At 46.2% G+C, this 16238-nt stretch overlaps 1 protein-coding gene across 1 annotated transcript in view; it reads left to right on the forward strand.

Annotated features, from left to right (window-relative positions):
• Nucleotides 1-16238, forward strand: part of LOC126470942 (tachykinin-like peptides receptor 99D) — a 306661-nt gene that overhangs the window by 72292 nt on the left and 218131 nt on the right. The window contains exon 2 of the mRNA XM_050098991.1: nt 13597-13739. Coding sequence (XP_049954948.1) covers nt 13597-13739 — 143 coding nt within the window. The remainder of the gene's footprint in view (nt 1-13596; nt 13740-16238) is intronic.

Here is a 16238-nt window from a genome sequence, read left to right on the forward strand (position 1 = left end):
TCACGATCGACGGACTAGATATATTTACATTTACCCTGTTGAGTTATAGTCCGCAGCTCGCGGTCTCGCGGTAGCGTCCTCGCTTCCCGAGCACGGGGTCCCGGATTCAATTCCCGGCGGGGTCAGGGATTTTCACCTGCCTCGCGATGACTGGGTGTTGTTGTGTCGTCTTTATCATCATCATTCATCCCCGTTGAGGTAGGAGGAAGGCAATGGAAAACTACCTCCACTAGGATCTTGCCTAGTAAGGGGGAGTGGGTCTTCCTCATCGCTCCCCTACGCTCTGTCAAGGAGTATGGGACTTCATCATCATTACTAAGTTATATGTGATTCCGTAAGCTCTGAAACAAATAAGGTGAGCCTAAGGGAAGATGGTTCGCATCTGCTTCGATTTCCATGGAGCTCTCAGGCCCTTCAACAAATGTACCCGTCAGAAAAATCTGCTCTTTTTTGCTACTTTTTACACTATACTACTTATAAATGGGGAAAATATAAACCTAATTTTCTACCACATCTCAATCCTCCGTTTCTAAGGAACTGAACTGATCTTCAAGTACTAATTGTCTTCTTGCACTTCATTATCCAACGCCACAAATTTGTAAGGTCAGGTCTTACAAAAAATTGTGCATGTGCTGCTACCACAGTGTAATTACTGATTTAATAGCAGTGACCATATTATAAGCAAACAAAGCCCTGTCACGACCGAATCACGAAGCGAAGTGAAATAGTTCCTAATAAATCATAATAACATGCACAGGTCTCTGAGTTTGGTCTAGAACAAGCTCTTTCTTCCACTGTTATGTCCACAAAATAAATTCTGCAGCTCAGAAACACGCGTTGTATTAGCTGTCACTCGTAATTAGTAATATAATGCAACTGAAACGTTTAATCGAAACTATTAAGGTCCAGATCCCTGTTGTTAGAGAGGGAGTTGCTCTAATGAGTACAATGAAGCACAATATCCACAAATAATAAATGACTGAACTCTATGATACAGTGCTGAAGGGCAATGCAGCCATACAACAAAGTCAAAGACGTCAGCTCCTATGCAACAGATGTAAGGAAAAGGAACATTACACTCACAGAACGTATTGAACCATGGTTATTGCATTTAGACATAAACATAACACGTAACACTAAATACTTAAGTTGTATGTCCAGTGTAATGCTTTCCGAAAACTTATTTCATTAAGTGCCCTTAATGTACAGCGCTATGCGTTATTATTCAGTACAGAAAACTGATTTTAATGGTTTTGGATCTATAATAAATTTGAACAATAGTTTCTGTTGTGTCTAGACAAGACAGCCTAGACACAATGAGAGGAAGCCGAAAGGCACGCGCTAAGCTAAAGCAGGATGGCGTGAGGTCTGAAACAGGATACGTAATGAATGCTATAAAGAAAAGTACGTAGCTTCTGGAATACTTAACTTTAATCCATCCTTTTGGTACATCTGGAGATTGTGGCGATACAAGTGAGACTCTTTAGATACATGCAATGTTACTAATGGCGCCTTGCTAGGTCGTAGCCATTGACTTAGCTGAAGGCTATTCTAACTATCTGCTCTGCAAATGAGCGAGGCTTCGTCAGTGTGCATCGCTAGCTACGTCGTCCGTACTACTGGGGCGAGTGCTAGTCAGTCTCTCGAGACCTGCCTTGTGGTGGCGCTCGGTCTGCGATCACACAGTGGCGACACGCGGGTCCGACATGTACTAATGGACCGCGGCCGATTTAAAACTACCACCTAGCAAGTGTGGTGTCTGGGGGGTGACACCACATTACTCCCCCGCAAATCGGCGAACGGTCGTGTTATAAGGCTTCCGCCCGCCGTGGGAAGGACCTCATGTTGACGTATGCGATGAGGTGGGGAGCCTAACAACAGGCGAGGCTGTGCCACCCGCACCCGGCCATTCGGTCCGAGGGGAGCTAGGAAACGCCTGAAAACCTACTCCAGGGTGCACGTCAACATGCGGTGTATGCGCCCGTAAAGAGACAGGAGGGGCCGAAGGGTCGACCTCCATTGCGTCGGGGTACCCGATGCGCGAAGACGCCATGTGGTCCGGAGCGGGCAAGAGTTCCATGGCTGAGGACGGCTGGTCACGGGAAGCGATCGGCGGCGCGTGACCCAGGGAGGCGCTTGGCGGCTGCAGCGAAGCGTCCACTGCGGGCGGCGCCGGCTGGAGGACAGGCGGCGGCGGCGGTGGCGGCGGCGGCGCGTCGCCATGGGGCAAAATGGAAGGCATCGTCGGTAACACCTGGGGATGAGGCGAGCCAGTAGATGGGTCCCCAGGGCGCTGACCGGACGGCACCGTCGCTGAAAGCAGACGGGGAGCGGCAGAACCCGTGCGACGACAGAGGCGCAGCTGATTGAGATGCCGACGCACCTCACCAGAGGCCCCCAAAACCAAATACATCGCGCGGCCGAGGCAGCGAAGAATGCGCCCTGCGAGCCAACGCCGTGAACCGCGAAAGTTGCGATAGAATACAACGTCGCCTGGAGCAAAAGCAGGAGACTGCCGCTGCACAGGAACCTGATGCGGCGGGTGCAGCAAAGACATGAAGGTGCGATGAGGACGACCGTGGAGCAACTCAGCCGGCGAGCGACCATCTCGGGGCTGAGAGCGATACGATGACAAAAAGAGCAACAACGCGTCCTCCCGAGAATGCGACTCTTTCAACTTCAACATCTGTGACTTGAAAGTCCGGACCAATCGTTAAGCGGCACCGTTTGACTGAGGCGAAAACGGCGTGGATGTCAGATGTTGAATACCATTGGCCTGGCAGAATGACTGAAATTCTGCGGACATGAATTGTGGGCCATTGTCGGAAACAATAGTGTGTGGAAGACCTTCAATGCAAAAGATAGCAGACAACGCGTGGATGGTGGCAGATGACGTCGTGGAAGACATCCGGACAACAAAAGGAAAATTACTGAAGGCATCTACCAGAACCAACCATCGAGCATTTCAGAATGGACCAGCAAAATCGATGTGCAAGCGTTGCCAAGGGGAAGTGGCTTTTGGCCATGCAAAGACTTTCCGCGGCGGTGCGGATTGTTGTGCGGCACACGCCATGCAAGAAGAACACATATTCATAATTGCAGCATCGATTCCGAACCAAGTACAGTGCTGACGAGCAAGGTGTTTTGTTCGCACTATACCCCAATGTCCGCGGTGAAGAAGCCGTAAAACAGAGGACTGTAACGAACGTGGGACCACGACTCTGGGCTGATCATTATCAGAACGCAACAACTAAACACCACGTCGAACAAAAAGTCTCTCCTTGTGAGCAAAAAATCGGCGAACCAACGGATCCTCGATCCGAGACTTTGACAAAGGCCATTGCGTAGCAACAAAACGCAAAACGGTAGCAAGGACCGGGTCAGCAGCTGTGGCTGTAGCTACACGACGAAAATCAAACGGAAACGATTCGACCACGTCATCGGTTTCCGCATCAATGAACATGCAAGCAAGTTCGGAAGAATCGAATGCTCTATCCTCACATAGACGAGAAACACTGTCTGAAGGCACAGTCTGATTCACTGATAGGACCTGATTTACAATAGACAAGTTAAACAATTGAAATAAATCTAAACCAAACAAGTTCACTGCAGTAGAAGAACGAAGAACGTAAAATGACACAAGATTTGTTTGTCCCTCGTATGTTGCAAGAAGAGTGCACTGTCCTAACACAGGGATATTCTGACCTGAATAACTATTTAACTGAACATTTGCGGCATGCAACGGAGGTTTGCCCAGTTGTTTGTACGTGTCGTGATTGCGCAATGAGACTGCAGCTCCGGTATCGAGCTGGAATGGTATGACCTTGCCATTAAAGTCCAAATCTGCAAAAAGTTTATTGTCCTGCTGACGACAAGAGCGACTGTCGCGTGCAATTTGAACTGATACAGGTACAGCATCACTTGCTAATTGACGTGATTTCCGGCGACATCGACGCACACTTTTTGTGGGACGAACACAGTCACTGTAAGAGACAGTGGCACTGGACGAAGTGGAATTAACTACATGAATGTCCATGGGCGAAGGTTCACGAGCCTGAGTATTCTTGGTTCGATTCCGGCGCGAAGCAAAAGGCCTGGAAAGGTTGTGATTGTCTGATCTGAGCTTTTTATGGCAAACACTTTGAACATGTCCTATCTTATTACAGAAAAAAACAAATAGCTTGGCGTGACGGGCAATTTTCACGCGAATGTCTAGTAGCACACCGCGGGCATGATTTCAATGCAGTTGTATACTGTCACGGCACACCGGGTTTAGAGCGTGGTGGCAGCTGCATGGACGTGCGCGAGGGCAGTTTATCGGTCCGCGCAGCGCGCCCGGTGGGCAGGTTAATGTGACACACGGCTGGCGAAGTTTCAAATGATTCCTGAGCAAAGTCAAGCGTGTCTTGTCTATCCAATATGTCTATCACTTGTTGAAGGCAGGGATTGACGAGTTTCAAGATCTGTTCCCGTATGCGAACATCAGAAACGTTCTGTGCTATTGCATCACGTACCATAGTATCTGAATAAGGGAGTCCACATTCACACTCAAAAGCACAATCCCTTGTAAGGCCTTGCAATGTTGCAACCCATTCGCTGTTAGTTTGACCGGCCGTACGTTTTGTACGAAAGAAAGTATACCTTTTTGCAATTACATTAACTGTTTCCTTGAAATAGGCATCTAAAGCAGACAAAATTTCTTCGTAGGACAGAGTTGCTACGTCGCGTCGGGGAAATAATTTCACTATCACACGGTACGTTTGCACCCCGACACACGCCAATAAATGAGGCTGCCGCTCGTTACCTTGAATCCGGTAGGCGGCGAGATGAAATCCAAACTGGCGTGACCACTCCGTCCATGTTTCCATATCTGCTTGAAAATTACGGAATGGTGGTGCAACTGCATGTTGTGGCTGCGGTAGCGATGAAGCGGCGGCGGCCGCATCGTTTTGCAGTGTACGTTGAACCTGGATGAGCTGTCCAAGGGCATCCAATAACGCCTGCGTCTGCTGATTCTGCAAGCGATAAAATTCGGACAGTACATCTGGCGAAGCCATGACACAAGTAAATGGAAGCAAGTAGAAAGAACAAGACCCTTTTTGGACTCGTCGCCAAAAATGTTGTGTCTAGACAAGACAGCCTAGACACAATGAGAGGAAGCCGAAAGGCACGCGCCAAGCTAAAGCAGGATGGCGTGAGGTCTGAAACAGGATACGTAATGAATGCTATAAAGAAAAGTACGTAGCTTCTGGAATACTTAACTTTAATCCATCCTTTTGGTACACCTGGAGATTGTGGCGATACAAGTGAGACTCTTTAGATACATGCAATGTTACTAATGGCGCCTTGCTAAGTCGTAGCCATTGACTTAGCTGAAGGCTATTCTAACTATCTGCTCTGCAAATGAGCGAGGCTTCGTCAGTGTACATCGCTAGCTACGTCGTCCGTACAACTGGGGCGAGTGCTAGTCAGTCTCTCGAGAGCTGCCTTGTGGTGGCGCTCGGTCTGCGATCACACAGTGGCGACACGCGGGTCCGACATGTACTAATGGACCGCGGCCGATTTAAAACTACCACCTAGCATGTGTGGTGTCTGGCGGTGACACCACAGTTTCAGCTGCGCATAATCTGTATTCTGTTTTTATAAACTGGCTCAGTACGAATATTTCAAGTTAACAAACATATGAAGAACCGACTGAAGCAGCATCCGAATGCGTGCTCCTATGTCCAGTGCCGTGAATTAGCTTCAGTCGGCGCCTGCAGTCACAGGATTTTGAGGTAGTTCAACTGGCTCTAAAACCTATGGGATGTAACATCTGAGGTCATTAGTCCCTTAGACGTAGGACTATTTAAACCTAACTAACCTAAGGACATCACACACATCATGCCCGAGGCAGGATTCGAACCTGTGACCGTAGCAGCAGCGCGGTTCCGGACTGAAGCGCCTAGAGCCGCTAGGCCACAGCGGCCGGCTTTTGAGCTAGCTGTCGCTTGTTGGACACCAGAGGAGTAATACGGTATGAACTGGGGCATACTGCACAGCCTCATGAGCATGTCCTGTAAGACTCCCATCTATATTTTTCGCCCAGAAAAGGGCACGCTTTTTCTTTGATGACCACTGGGAACCTCCGGTCTCTACTGACGGCACGGAGCCGTCCGTCCTTGACAAACGCTCAGATGCGTGTCAAACTTCGGCCACTAGGTACTTCCCCTTCCACCCACTATCACGAATCACATTTTTCTTTCACAGAGGGGTGCTGCGTATGGCCCTTCCCGTTAGTCATTTTAGTGAACCATACATGTGACTTCTGGTTGGAATTCCATGGTGCCAAGGTATGTACATCTATGGCTTAGGGAAATACTAGCATTTCATTTATGCCTATTCAGTGACGCATGCTTACTTTGATTTTAGGACTTTCTTGAGGGCACGGTGTAACAGCAGAGAACCAGAACTCTAAGTTAGCAGCCGAGCCACTACATTTATTAAATGGTTGTGACTTACCCACTGGTTGTTAGGTAGTCACAAATTAATAAATCTGATGATTAATTTTAAATCACTTGGTTGCCATAAATTAACTGGTACATGGAAAATGCTTTGCGCTCTTCAGAAGATAAAGCTCCGTTTTTCCATATGAAGTTGCATGATACTACAGCAACTCGACGTCTACTACAGTTTACACTAGCGGCTATATCTCTTTCTGGATTACGGAAACAGGTGGAAGTAGTGTCGACTATTACCTCACAGAGGGACTTCCGACATTTCTGTAACCGTCTTTATGGTCAACTTCATTGGAGGCCATACAAGATACTAAAATACTAAAAATAAATTATATCTAAATGCACATCAAATTTCAGTTAGTTATATGACATCAATAAAATGTAATTTATCTATTATGGATGTTTAGCTATCTACACCCCTTTTGGAACACACAGAGTGAAAATTACTAATGAAGACTTACGTATTTTTCTTCTATCTGTTTCTTAAATTAGACCTTCACAGCTCGTTCATCAAACTGCGTCAGACAAATGGGTTGGATGTCACGTCACAGAAGAGCGTACGACAAAAAGTCGGCCTCCAACATTCCATTCACACACAGACGTTAAAAATTGTGTGACTTTACCTTACGAATGCAACATACGCTTTCAGACTATAAACAGTTTATCAAGTTTTGTTCCTAGAAAAAATATTTTGAGGGAATGTATTTATGATTGAATGCTGAAATTTTTAACCGTAGGAAAATTTCATAGCAAGAAAAGGCGGTCCTATTTTCTAAAATTTAATAGCAGTTTTTACATTGTTATTAAACTATATTCTTTTATAATCGTTGTCATCACCACTGATCCCAATATAAGATTAAACTTAGTACAAATTTAGGTGTTGACCAGAGTTGTTAATTCATTTAAAAACCTCATATGTGAGTAATATACTTAGTGAACTCGGAAACTGCATAATATCCGTCACCCAGTAGCAGTAAGCAGCTTCATTTTTTGAAACGCTGCAAATACTCTAATTACTATAGTTTCCTCGTATTTCTTCCTGATCTGGATTGGCGCTAATGGAAATGGAGACTATGTTTTATAAAATTCTGTATGACATGACAGATGTTCGCAGAGGAATTTAACCTCGGTAATAAATGTAAATGAAGGAAGCTAGAAACCCTAGGTCGGGAAGCACGGGATTGATCCGACCTGGGAGGCTTCTCGAATGCCACGGGCACGGGATGAATTATTACCCCCTCCTCCCTTTCTCTTTCCCTTACCTCGATATCAATAGTATATCAAGTAGCGATATGAATGTATCACAGGCGTTTGATATGTAGCTGTCTGTAGTTTTGTTCTTATTTGGTACTTACGAAGAAGACGACGACAAACATGTAGTTTACGGACTGTACTACCAGTTCTGTCAACTGCCAGGTGGAAGTAAGGAACCAGAGAAAGGGATATGAGTTAAGTTCTTGAGCTAAGGTTTTCATTTGAGATTAATAATCAGTCTTTATCGAGTCGAAGGTCTGTTTATTAGAAAAAAATCTGACAACTGGAACTTTGAGTCGAATGACGCGTCCGTAGCGTGATCATTTGAGACCAAAATTTCTTCAGTTTTACAAGGCAGAGCAGAAATCGTAACTCACTTAAACCCTGAAACAAATACTGTGCTTCACATGAACATTATTTTTACTGTAGCGCGGTAATATACACTCCTGGAAATTAAAATAAGAACACTGTGAATTCATTGTCCCAGGAAGGGGAAACTTTATTGACACATTCCTGGGGTCAGATACATCACATGATCACACTGACAGAACCACAGGCACATAGACACAGGCAACAGAGAATGCACAATGTCGGCACTAGTACAGTGTATATCCACCTTTCGCAGCAATGCAGGCTGCTATTCTCCCATGGAGACGATCGTAGAGATGCTGGATGTAGTCCTGTGGAACGGCTTGCCATGCCATTTCCACCTGGCGCCTCAGTAGGACCAGCGTTCGTGCTGGACGTGCAGACCGCGTGAGACGACGCTTCATCCAGTCCCAAACATGCTCAATGGGGGACAGATCCGGAGATCTCGCTGGCCAGGGTAGTTGACTTACACCTTCTAGAGCACGTTGGGTGGCACGGGATACATGCGGACGTGCATTGTCCTGTTGGAACAGCAAGTTCCCTTGCCGGTCTAGGAATGGTAGAACGATGGGTTCGATGACGGTTTGGATGTACCGTGCACTATTCAGTGTCCCCTCGACGATCACCAGTGGTGTACGGCCAGTGTAGGAGATCGCTCCCCACACCATGATGCTGGGTGTTGGCCCTGTGTGCCTCGGTCGTATGCAGTCCTGATTGTGGCGCTCACCTGCACGGTGCCAAACACGCATACGACCATCATTGGCACCAAGGCAGAAGCGACTCTCATCGCTGAAGACGACACGTCTCCATTCGTCCCTCCATTCACGCCTGTCGCGACACCACTGGAGGCGGGCTGCACGATGTTGGGGCGTGAGCGGAAGACGGCCTAACGGTGTGCGGGACCGTAGCCCAGCTTCATGGAGACGGTTGCGAATGGTCCTCGCCGATACCCCAGGAGCAACAGTGTCCCTAATTTGCTGGGAAGTGGCGGTGCGGTCCCCTACGGCACTGCGTAGGATCCTACGGTCTTGGCGTGCATCCGTGCGTCGCTGCGGTCCGGTCCCAGGTCGACGGGCACGTGCACCTTCCGCCGACCACTGGCGACAACATCGATGTACTGTGGAGACCTCACGCCCCACGTGTTGAGCAATTCGGCGGTACGTCCACCCGGCCTCCCGCATGCCCACTATACGCCCTCGCTCAAAGTCCGTCAACTGCACATACGGTTCACGTCCACGCTGTCGCGGCATGCTACCAGTGTTAAAGACTGCGATGGAGCTCCGTATGCCACGGCAAACTGGCTGACACTGACGGCGGCGGTGCACAAATGCTGCGCAGCTAGCGCCATTCGACGGCCAACACCGCGGTTCCTGGTGTGTCCACTGTGCCGTGCGTGTGATCATTGCTTGTACAGCCCTCTCGCAGTGTCCGGAGCAAGTGTGGTGGGTCTGACACACCGGTGTCAATGTGTTCTTTTTTCCATTTCCAGGAGTGTATATTAGGATAGATGGACGATAATCATAATTCTCTCCGTGCCAATACACATCTGTTGAAAGGTTATTGCCTAAGTTTCCTGCCTGCACTGCGTTCCATCACATCATGTTCCTTGCCTGTTCCATAGGTGATTAGGATGAAATAAAACCCAATTAGACAATAGTTTAATTTCGCGCAACGGGATATCGACACACAAACAACTCTTTGGTGGAAGTGACGTAACGGACTACATACAGCATTCGGATTTACTGCACATAATTCAGTTACGTGGTGATTGGGCACTGAAGGATATTACTATGTGGCACATCAGTTGACAAATTGGGGTATGAGGAAATTCTCCGGAATTCTCAGTACAATTACACATAAACTTTGAAACGTCTCTGTAATTTACCATGACCATCTTTTACTTAATTTTTGCTTTGGAACAATCACGAATTTTTCAACATGGTCTCACATTAAAAACAAAATATTTAGAATAAGTAGCAAGTGGTCCCCTGACATGAAATGGTTTAAATTAGTGGAATAGCCATTTCAGATAAAGTAGAGGAGTCTTAGTCTCTGGCATTCGTTAAATATAAAAACCGGCAGAGTGGGAACTGAGCACTGCCTACAGGGAAACATGGAAGCCCTAAAAACGTTAAAAGTTACGAAAGTCACTTTTATGCCGAAATACTTCCAGCTTATAGGTATTCATTCTTTTCGAAATTCCGAGCTCCATGCATTGCAGCGTAACAACGACTAGTAGAATATGAATCATCAATACACATCATTTTCTAGCACCAACAGCGAAACCCTTTACAAGGAATAAAGAGAACACACCAGAAGGGAATCAGCTTAAGACTGGATTGGATTGTTTGGGGGAAGAGACCAAACAGCGAGGTCATCGGTCTCATCGGATTAGGGAAGGACGGAGAAGGAAGTCGGCCGTGCCCTTTCAAAGGAACCATCCCGGCATTTGCCTGGAGCGATTTAGGGAAATCACGGAAAACCTAAATCAGGATGGCCGGACGCGGGATTGAACCGTCGTCCTCCCGAATGCGAGTCCAGTGTGCTAACCACTGCGCCACCTCGCTCAGTCATTCAGCTTAAGAGTTTACAGATGCAATGTTGAGTAGTTTACCAGAAGTTGCAATGAGAGATCTTGATAATAATCTACTACTAGAATGTTTATAAGTGACTGCTGTTTTGATGAATAGTCACCGCACTGCCCCTCACGGGGCATTCCAAAATACCGTCAAAAGTGGAATACACATCACCAAACACTCCCTTATCATAGTTAGACTAAAATAAAAGCAACTAATAACGAAAAAATCCCAAAATTGGCACATTCTGAAATCTTCCTCCCAAAACCAAATGACAGTTTTCCGCAATGTGTGTCTCTCGGCTTATCGAGTCCATCGAAAGAGTGTCTCAAAACGATCACTGCTTGCGAAAAAATTCATTGTGTTTGAAATGTCCAACCAGCTCTCACCTTCAGTCTTAGCTTCTCGAGTTTTATCAGGCTCAAGGCATCTGCTCCTCTGTTTAAAAAGTGTGGAAAGGGCGATGGAGGCGGGCGGGGGCGGGGGGGGGGGGGGGCTCGCTAAGTTTGAACTGATCAACACTTCTGATCCCTTCTTTGCATCCTCGTCATGGACTGACGTTTTGTCATGTCCTGAGACAGGATACAGGGAACATAGGGGGTTTAAGGTCGGCCTGAAATTTCCGAGCTGTGAGGAGTAAATGCAGAAACACGAATTCCCAGTGAAAGCACGTTGATGATTTGGATCAGTGCCAACCACTGTCACAGAGCACCTACAAGAGATGCAGATTCTAGGACTCGACAGGATGCTCGCAGCAGGAGAGTCACGGAATTCACGGGTCTGATTAACACTATTTATCTGTGATCAGTCTAGTTACTACAATGAAGGCTAGTTCCAAACATTAGAAAAGGCAAAGGAGTCGGTTGCACTACAGAAGTCAGCGTCTGAAGCCACGGGGGCGAGCGCTAACACAAGTAACGAACACTAGCAGCACGTTAAGTACAAGCCTGAGAGCAGCACTCCAAGTCAGTAAAACAGATACGTCGGAGCTTACCGAGGATACCCACGAGTGACACGGAGTCGGCGCTCCAGTGATCTGACTGAGAACTCTCTCCAAATACAAAAACTTGAGTTTTTAAATAATCGTGGTGGCGCATCATTTCTCCCTTCCTACAGTCGACCCATCAATCTATCAGTCCGGCCAATCTGGTGAGTCGTTCTGCACCTCCATGGCGCCTCTGGCTAACCACATTTAGATTCCTCCACTACTCCTGCCCGGCATGTAGGGATGCTTCTGGATTTTCCATTAACAAACTCCAAGTTTGGTATCAACAGCGTTCAACTGAAAGCTAAAAGTAACTGTCACTCCTAGCATGGCCAGCAACAACAGTGTTTTACGCACTTGGCCCCGCCCTCCGCCCTTCTTTGGGTGGCGACTGTTGTAGTAGCATTGTAACCTGTGTAAACCAGCTGATGTTGCAGTTATCAGGGGCAAATATCAAGCTTGCTGCCTCTGCTAAGACGTGCTTTTTCGTGGCCATCTTCCACAGTGACGCCATACGACCGCGTCTAGGCGGTGGATGGAATTATCAGTCCATTTTCCGAAGTGAAAATTCTACCCTGGGACAGTTGCACAGAGCGTCTGCAATTTTCACGGCTCTACTGTTACTATTTATCTCCGCTAACCTAAACGCTACCACTTATGTGTGCTCTCTGCTTTGTGTCTCTGATTTCCTACCTTGGAGTGTTCTTGATGGCTCCAAATAGCCGTAAGCGTAACAACGTACAAGTCATTATGTCGTCAATATATGACAGTGTCTAAAACTACATTAGCCGGCGAACAGTTCCTCTTGTTGAAAAGTGTCTGGAAGAAACACTTTTCTATCCTTGTCAGGACCCCTGCCATTCTTCGTCACCTACTACGTTTTCTCTTTTCAACTATCCACGCAATTACCCAAAGACATTCACTCATGAAATACAGGATAAAGGAAAATAAATATCCACAATGATAAGTGCCATGAAAGAAATAACTTGGTCGACCTCTCTTCCTGAAGTTTAGTGCTCTCTTTTCAGAGTAAACTAGCATGGCAGAACCGCAAAGGGCGCAACCAATATGTCGCACAACTGAAAAAAATAGGTCATGTTGCAGGAAACGAACTGATGGACTCCTTTTGCTATTTATGAGAGGTCATTCCGGACAGAATACTACCGAAATGGGACGAAGGGTGGACTGGACGCGGTGTCATATCAAGATTCCGATTCAAGTGATTTAGGGAAACTGTGGAAAACCTATATAATTATATAGGACAAAATTTGTCATGACTAAAGAACTATAAAATATTCTATGTCCTCTTGCCTTTCAAGTTTAAGTAAATAGTCGAGTTTTCGCCGAAGTCCTCTGTCGTCACCGTTAGAAGCTCCTTTCTAGGGACTGATACTGTGATGGTCTTCTGTAACAAATTGTTGTATTATGATTGGCTAGACTATGTGATAGTGACGCCATAATGAAATGAACGCAAAGCAGCATTGGCTCAAAAGGCTACTCACTGAAACGAATAATCTGTCTTATACACAGCGACTTACTAGTAACTGCCACTGTGATGAGCCTCCGCGAAAAGCTTTTGTGTCGTGACTGACCACACCATGTGATCCTGACGTTATAAAGAATTAAAGACAAAGCAGTATGGTCTGACGAGGTACGAAACCGGCTGCTCGCTGATACGAATAATTCGTCTTGTAGACAGAGCGACCTCGTTCGGAATGTTCCTAATGTAATGAATTTCCACTCCACAATACCTCATTCGTAACAAGAATGGCACATAACCCCCATAAACTTCCAGGTGGTAATTCTACTTTTTGGTTACGAATCGATTTACAGGTTGGCAGTGAACGTGAATCTTTCATAGAGCATACTGTGTCTTGCAAGACTTCATCATCTACTGTGTTGTCTCCTGTTGCAGATTCCGTCGGGGCTTCAAACAGTTCTTCTCATGGTGCCCGTTTGTGCACGTCCCGCCGGAGACGCTGTCTCGACGTGAAGCTGTCACGTCTCGCTACAGCTACTCAGGCTCCCCGGAGGCGCAGTGTCGCATCATGAGGAATGGTGAGTCCTCATCTGTAATATCTGCTCAGCTCATGAGAAATTAAGACAGGTTAAAGTTCAACATTGGAATTGCTCGTGTAAACAAGAGAGTGCCCAATCAAGAGGTACCAGAAATTAAATTATTAAATTCTGATGTGATGGGTACCAAATAAAAACGAAATTAAAAAATAGATTTTACAGCAAAAATGTGATTATAAATTGAGTTTCAGTAACAGTGTGAAGTAGTCTACACTGTACAAGGGGTAGAAAATGAAGAAGACACAGATGGAAAGAGAGTAATTAGACTTTTCATTATTTCAAATGTAACTACCATAACTGTTAATACAGTTGTTCAACTGTGAGATTAGACGGTCAGTGCCTTCAAGGAAAATTGTTTGCAGTTGCCTACGGAACAGTGATTGTACCCAGGACACATTTCTTCGTCCGAAGCAAATCGATGGCACTGGCCCACATATTGCCAACAATGTTTCGACTACGCTGCCGGCGTTTTGGTGGGAAGCATTTACGCATAGCCCAATCCTCCATACAGTCCCTATCTCTCCCCACGAGATTTCCATAGTTGGGGAGTCCTGAAGAAAGACATTGGTGCCGCCGATTTACTTTGGACGAAGAAGTATACACCTAAAAACAATATTGATTCAGTAATTTGACTTCCCAACCTATAATTACTGAATCAAATTGATTAATTACATTCGGTCTCTGCAAATTTTCAAGAAGATACACTATTTGATAATAAGTATTCCGACACCAGGTTCAAAATGACTTACAAGTTCGTGGCACGCTCCATCGGTATGGTTGGAATTCAATATGGTGTTTGATCACCCTTAGTCTTGATGACAGGCAAACGTTCAATCAGGTGCGGGAAGGTTTCCTGGCGAATGGCAGCCCGTTCTTCACGGAGTGTTGCACTGAGGAGAGGTATCGATGTCACTCGATGAGTACTGGCACGAAGACGGCGTTCCAAAACATCCCAAAGGTGTTCTATAGGATTCAGGTCAGGACTCTGTTCAGATCAGTGCATTACAGGGATGTTATTGTCGTGTAACCATTCCGCTACAGGCCGTGCATTATGAACCGGTGCTTGATCGTGTTGAAAGATGCAGTCGCCATCCCCGAATTGCTCTTCAACAGTTGGAAGCAAGAAACTGCTTAAAACATCAGTGTAGGCCTGTGCTGTGATAGTGCCACACAAAACAACAACTGGTGCAAGCCCCTTCCATGAAAAACACGACCACACCATAACACCACCGCCTACGAATTTTACTGTTGGCACTACAATCGCTGGCAGGTGACGTTCACCGGGCATTCGCCATACCCACACCGTGCCATCCAGACCTTCACACAGGGATTTCAAATTGCATCAGGATCCACTGCAAGTACTATGACAATTACGTGGGAGGTGAGAAAACTTGGATTTCATGGTCGAGCTGCTGCTCATAAGCCACACATCACCGCGGTAAGTGCCAAACGACGCCTCGCTTGGTGTAAGGAGCGTAAACATTGTACGACTGAACATTGGAAAAACGTTGTGTGGAGTGGTGAATGACAGTACACAATGTGGCGATCCGATGGTAGAGTGTGGGAATGGCGAATGCCCAGTGAACGTCATCTGCTAGCGTGTATAGTGTCATCAGTAAAATTCGGAGGCTGTAGTGTTATGGTGTGATCGTGTTTTTCATGGAGGGGGCCTGCGTCTCTTGTTGTTTTGCTTTGCACTATCACAGCACAGGCCTAAATTGATGTTTTAAGCACATTTTTGGTCCCCACTGTTGAACAGAAATCGGGGATGGCGATTGCATCTTTAAACACAATGGGGCACCTGTTCATAATGAACAGCCTGTGGCGGACTGGTTACACGACAATAACATCCCTCTAATGGACTGGCCTACACAGAGTCCTGACCTTAACCCTATAGAACACCTTTTGGATATTTTGGGACGCCGACTTCGAGCCAATCATCACCCACTGACACTGATACCTCTTCTCAGTGCAGCACTCCGTGAAGCAAGGGCTGCCATTCCCCAATAATCCTTCCAACCACCTTACTGAACTTATGCCAGCGGGAGTGGAAGCCGTTATCAAGGACAAGGGTGGGCCAACACCGTGTTGAATTTCAGCATTACCGATGCAGGGCGCCACGAACTTGTAAGTCATTTTCAGCCAGGTATCCGGATACTTCTGATCACACAGTGCACTGATAGTCCATAGGCTGTTAAATGCATATATTACATAGATAAAAACACAATGGTCAAAGATAATTAAATTTTTCCATGCTTACATATCTGTCTGACATTTACATTCATCAAAATAATCAAAACAAATTTTTATAGGATATATTTACAAAATATATGGTAGCTGAAAGATGGTGTCACAAAATGCGTGATCAGACATCTTGTATCGGTAATTAGACTTTGTACATAGAACATGATATAGTCAGACCAGTTTCTGTACAGTTGGTCCAGTTTATTTTTTTCCCATCTGCCTCGTTTTCATTTCACT

This window comes from Schistocerca serialis, chromosome 3 (genome assembly GCF_023864345.2).
Source record: "Schistocerca serialis cubense isolate TAMUIC-IGC-003099 chromosome 3, iqSchSeri2.2, whole genome shotgun sequence".
NCBI classification, from domain to species: Eukaryota; Metazoa; Arthropoda; class Insecta; order Orthoptera; family Acrididae; genus Schistocerca; species Schistocerca serialis.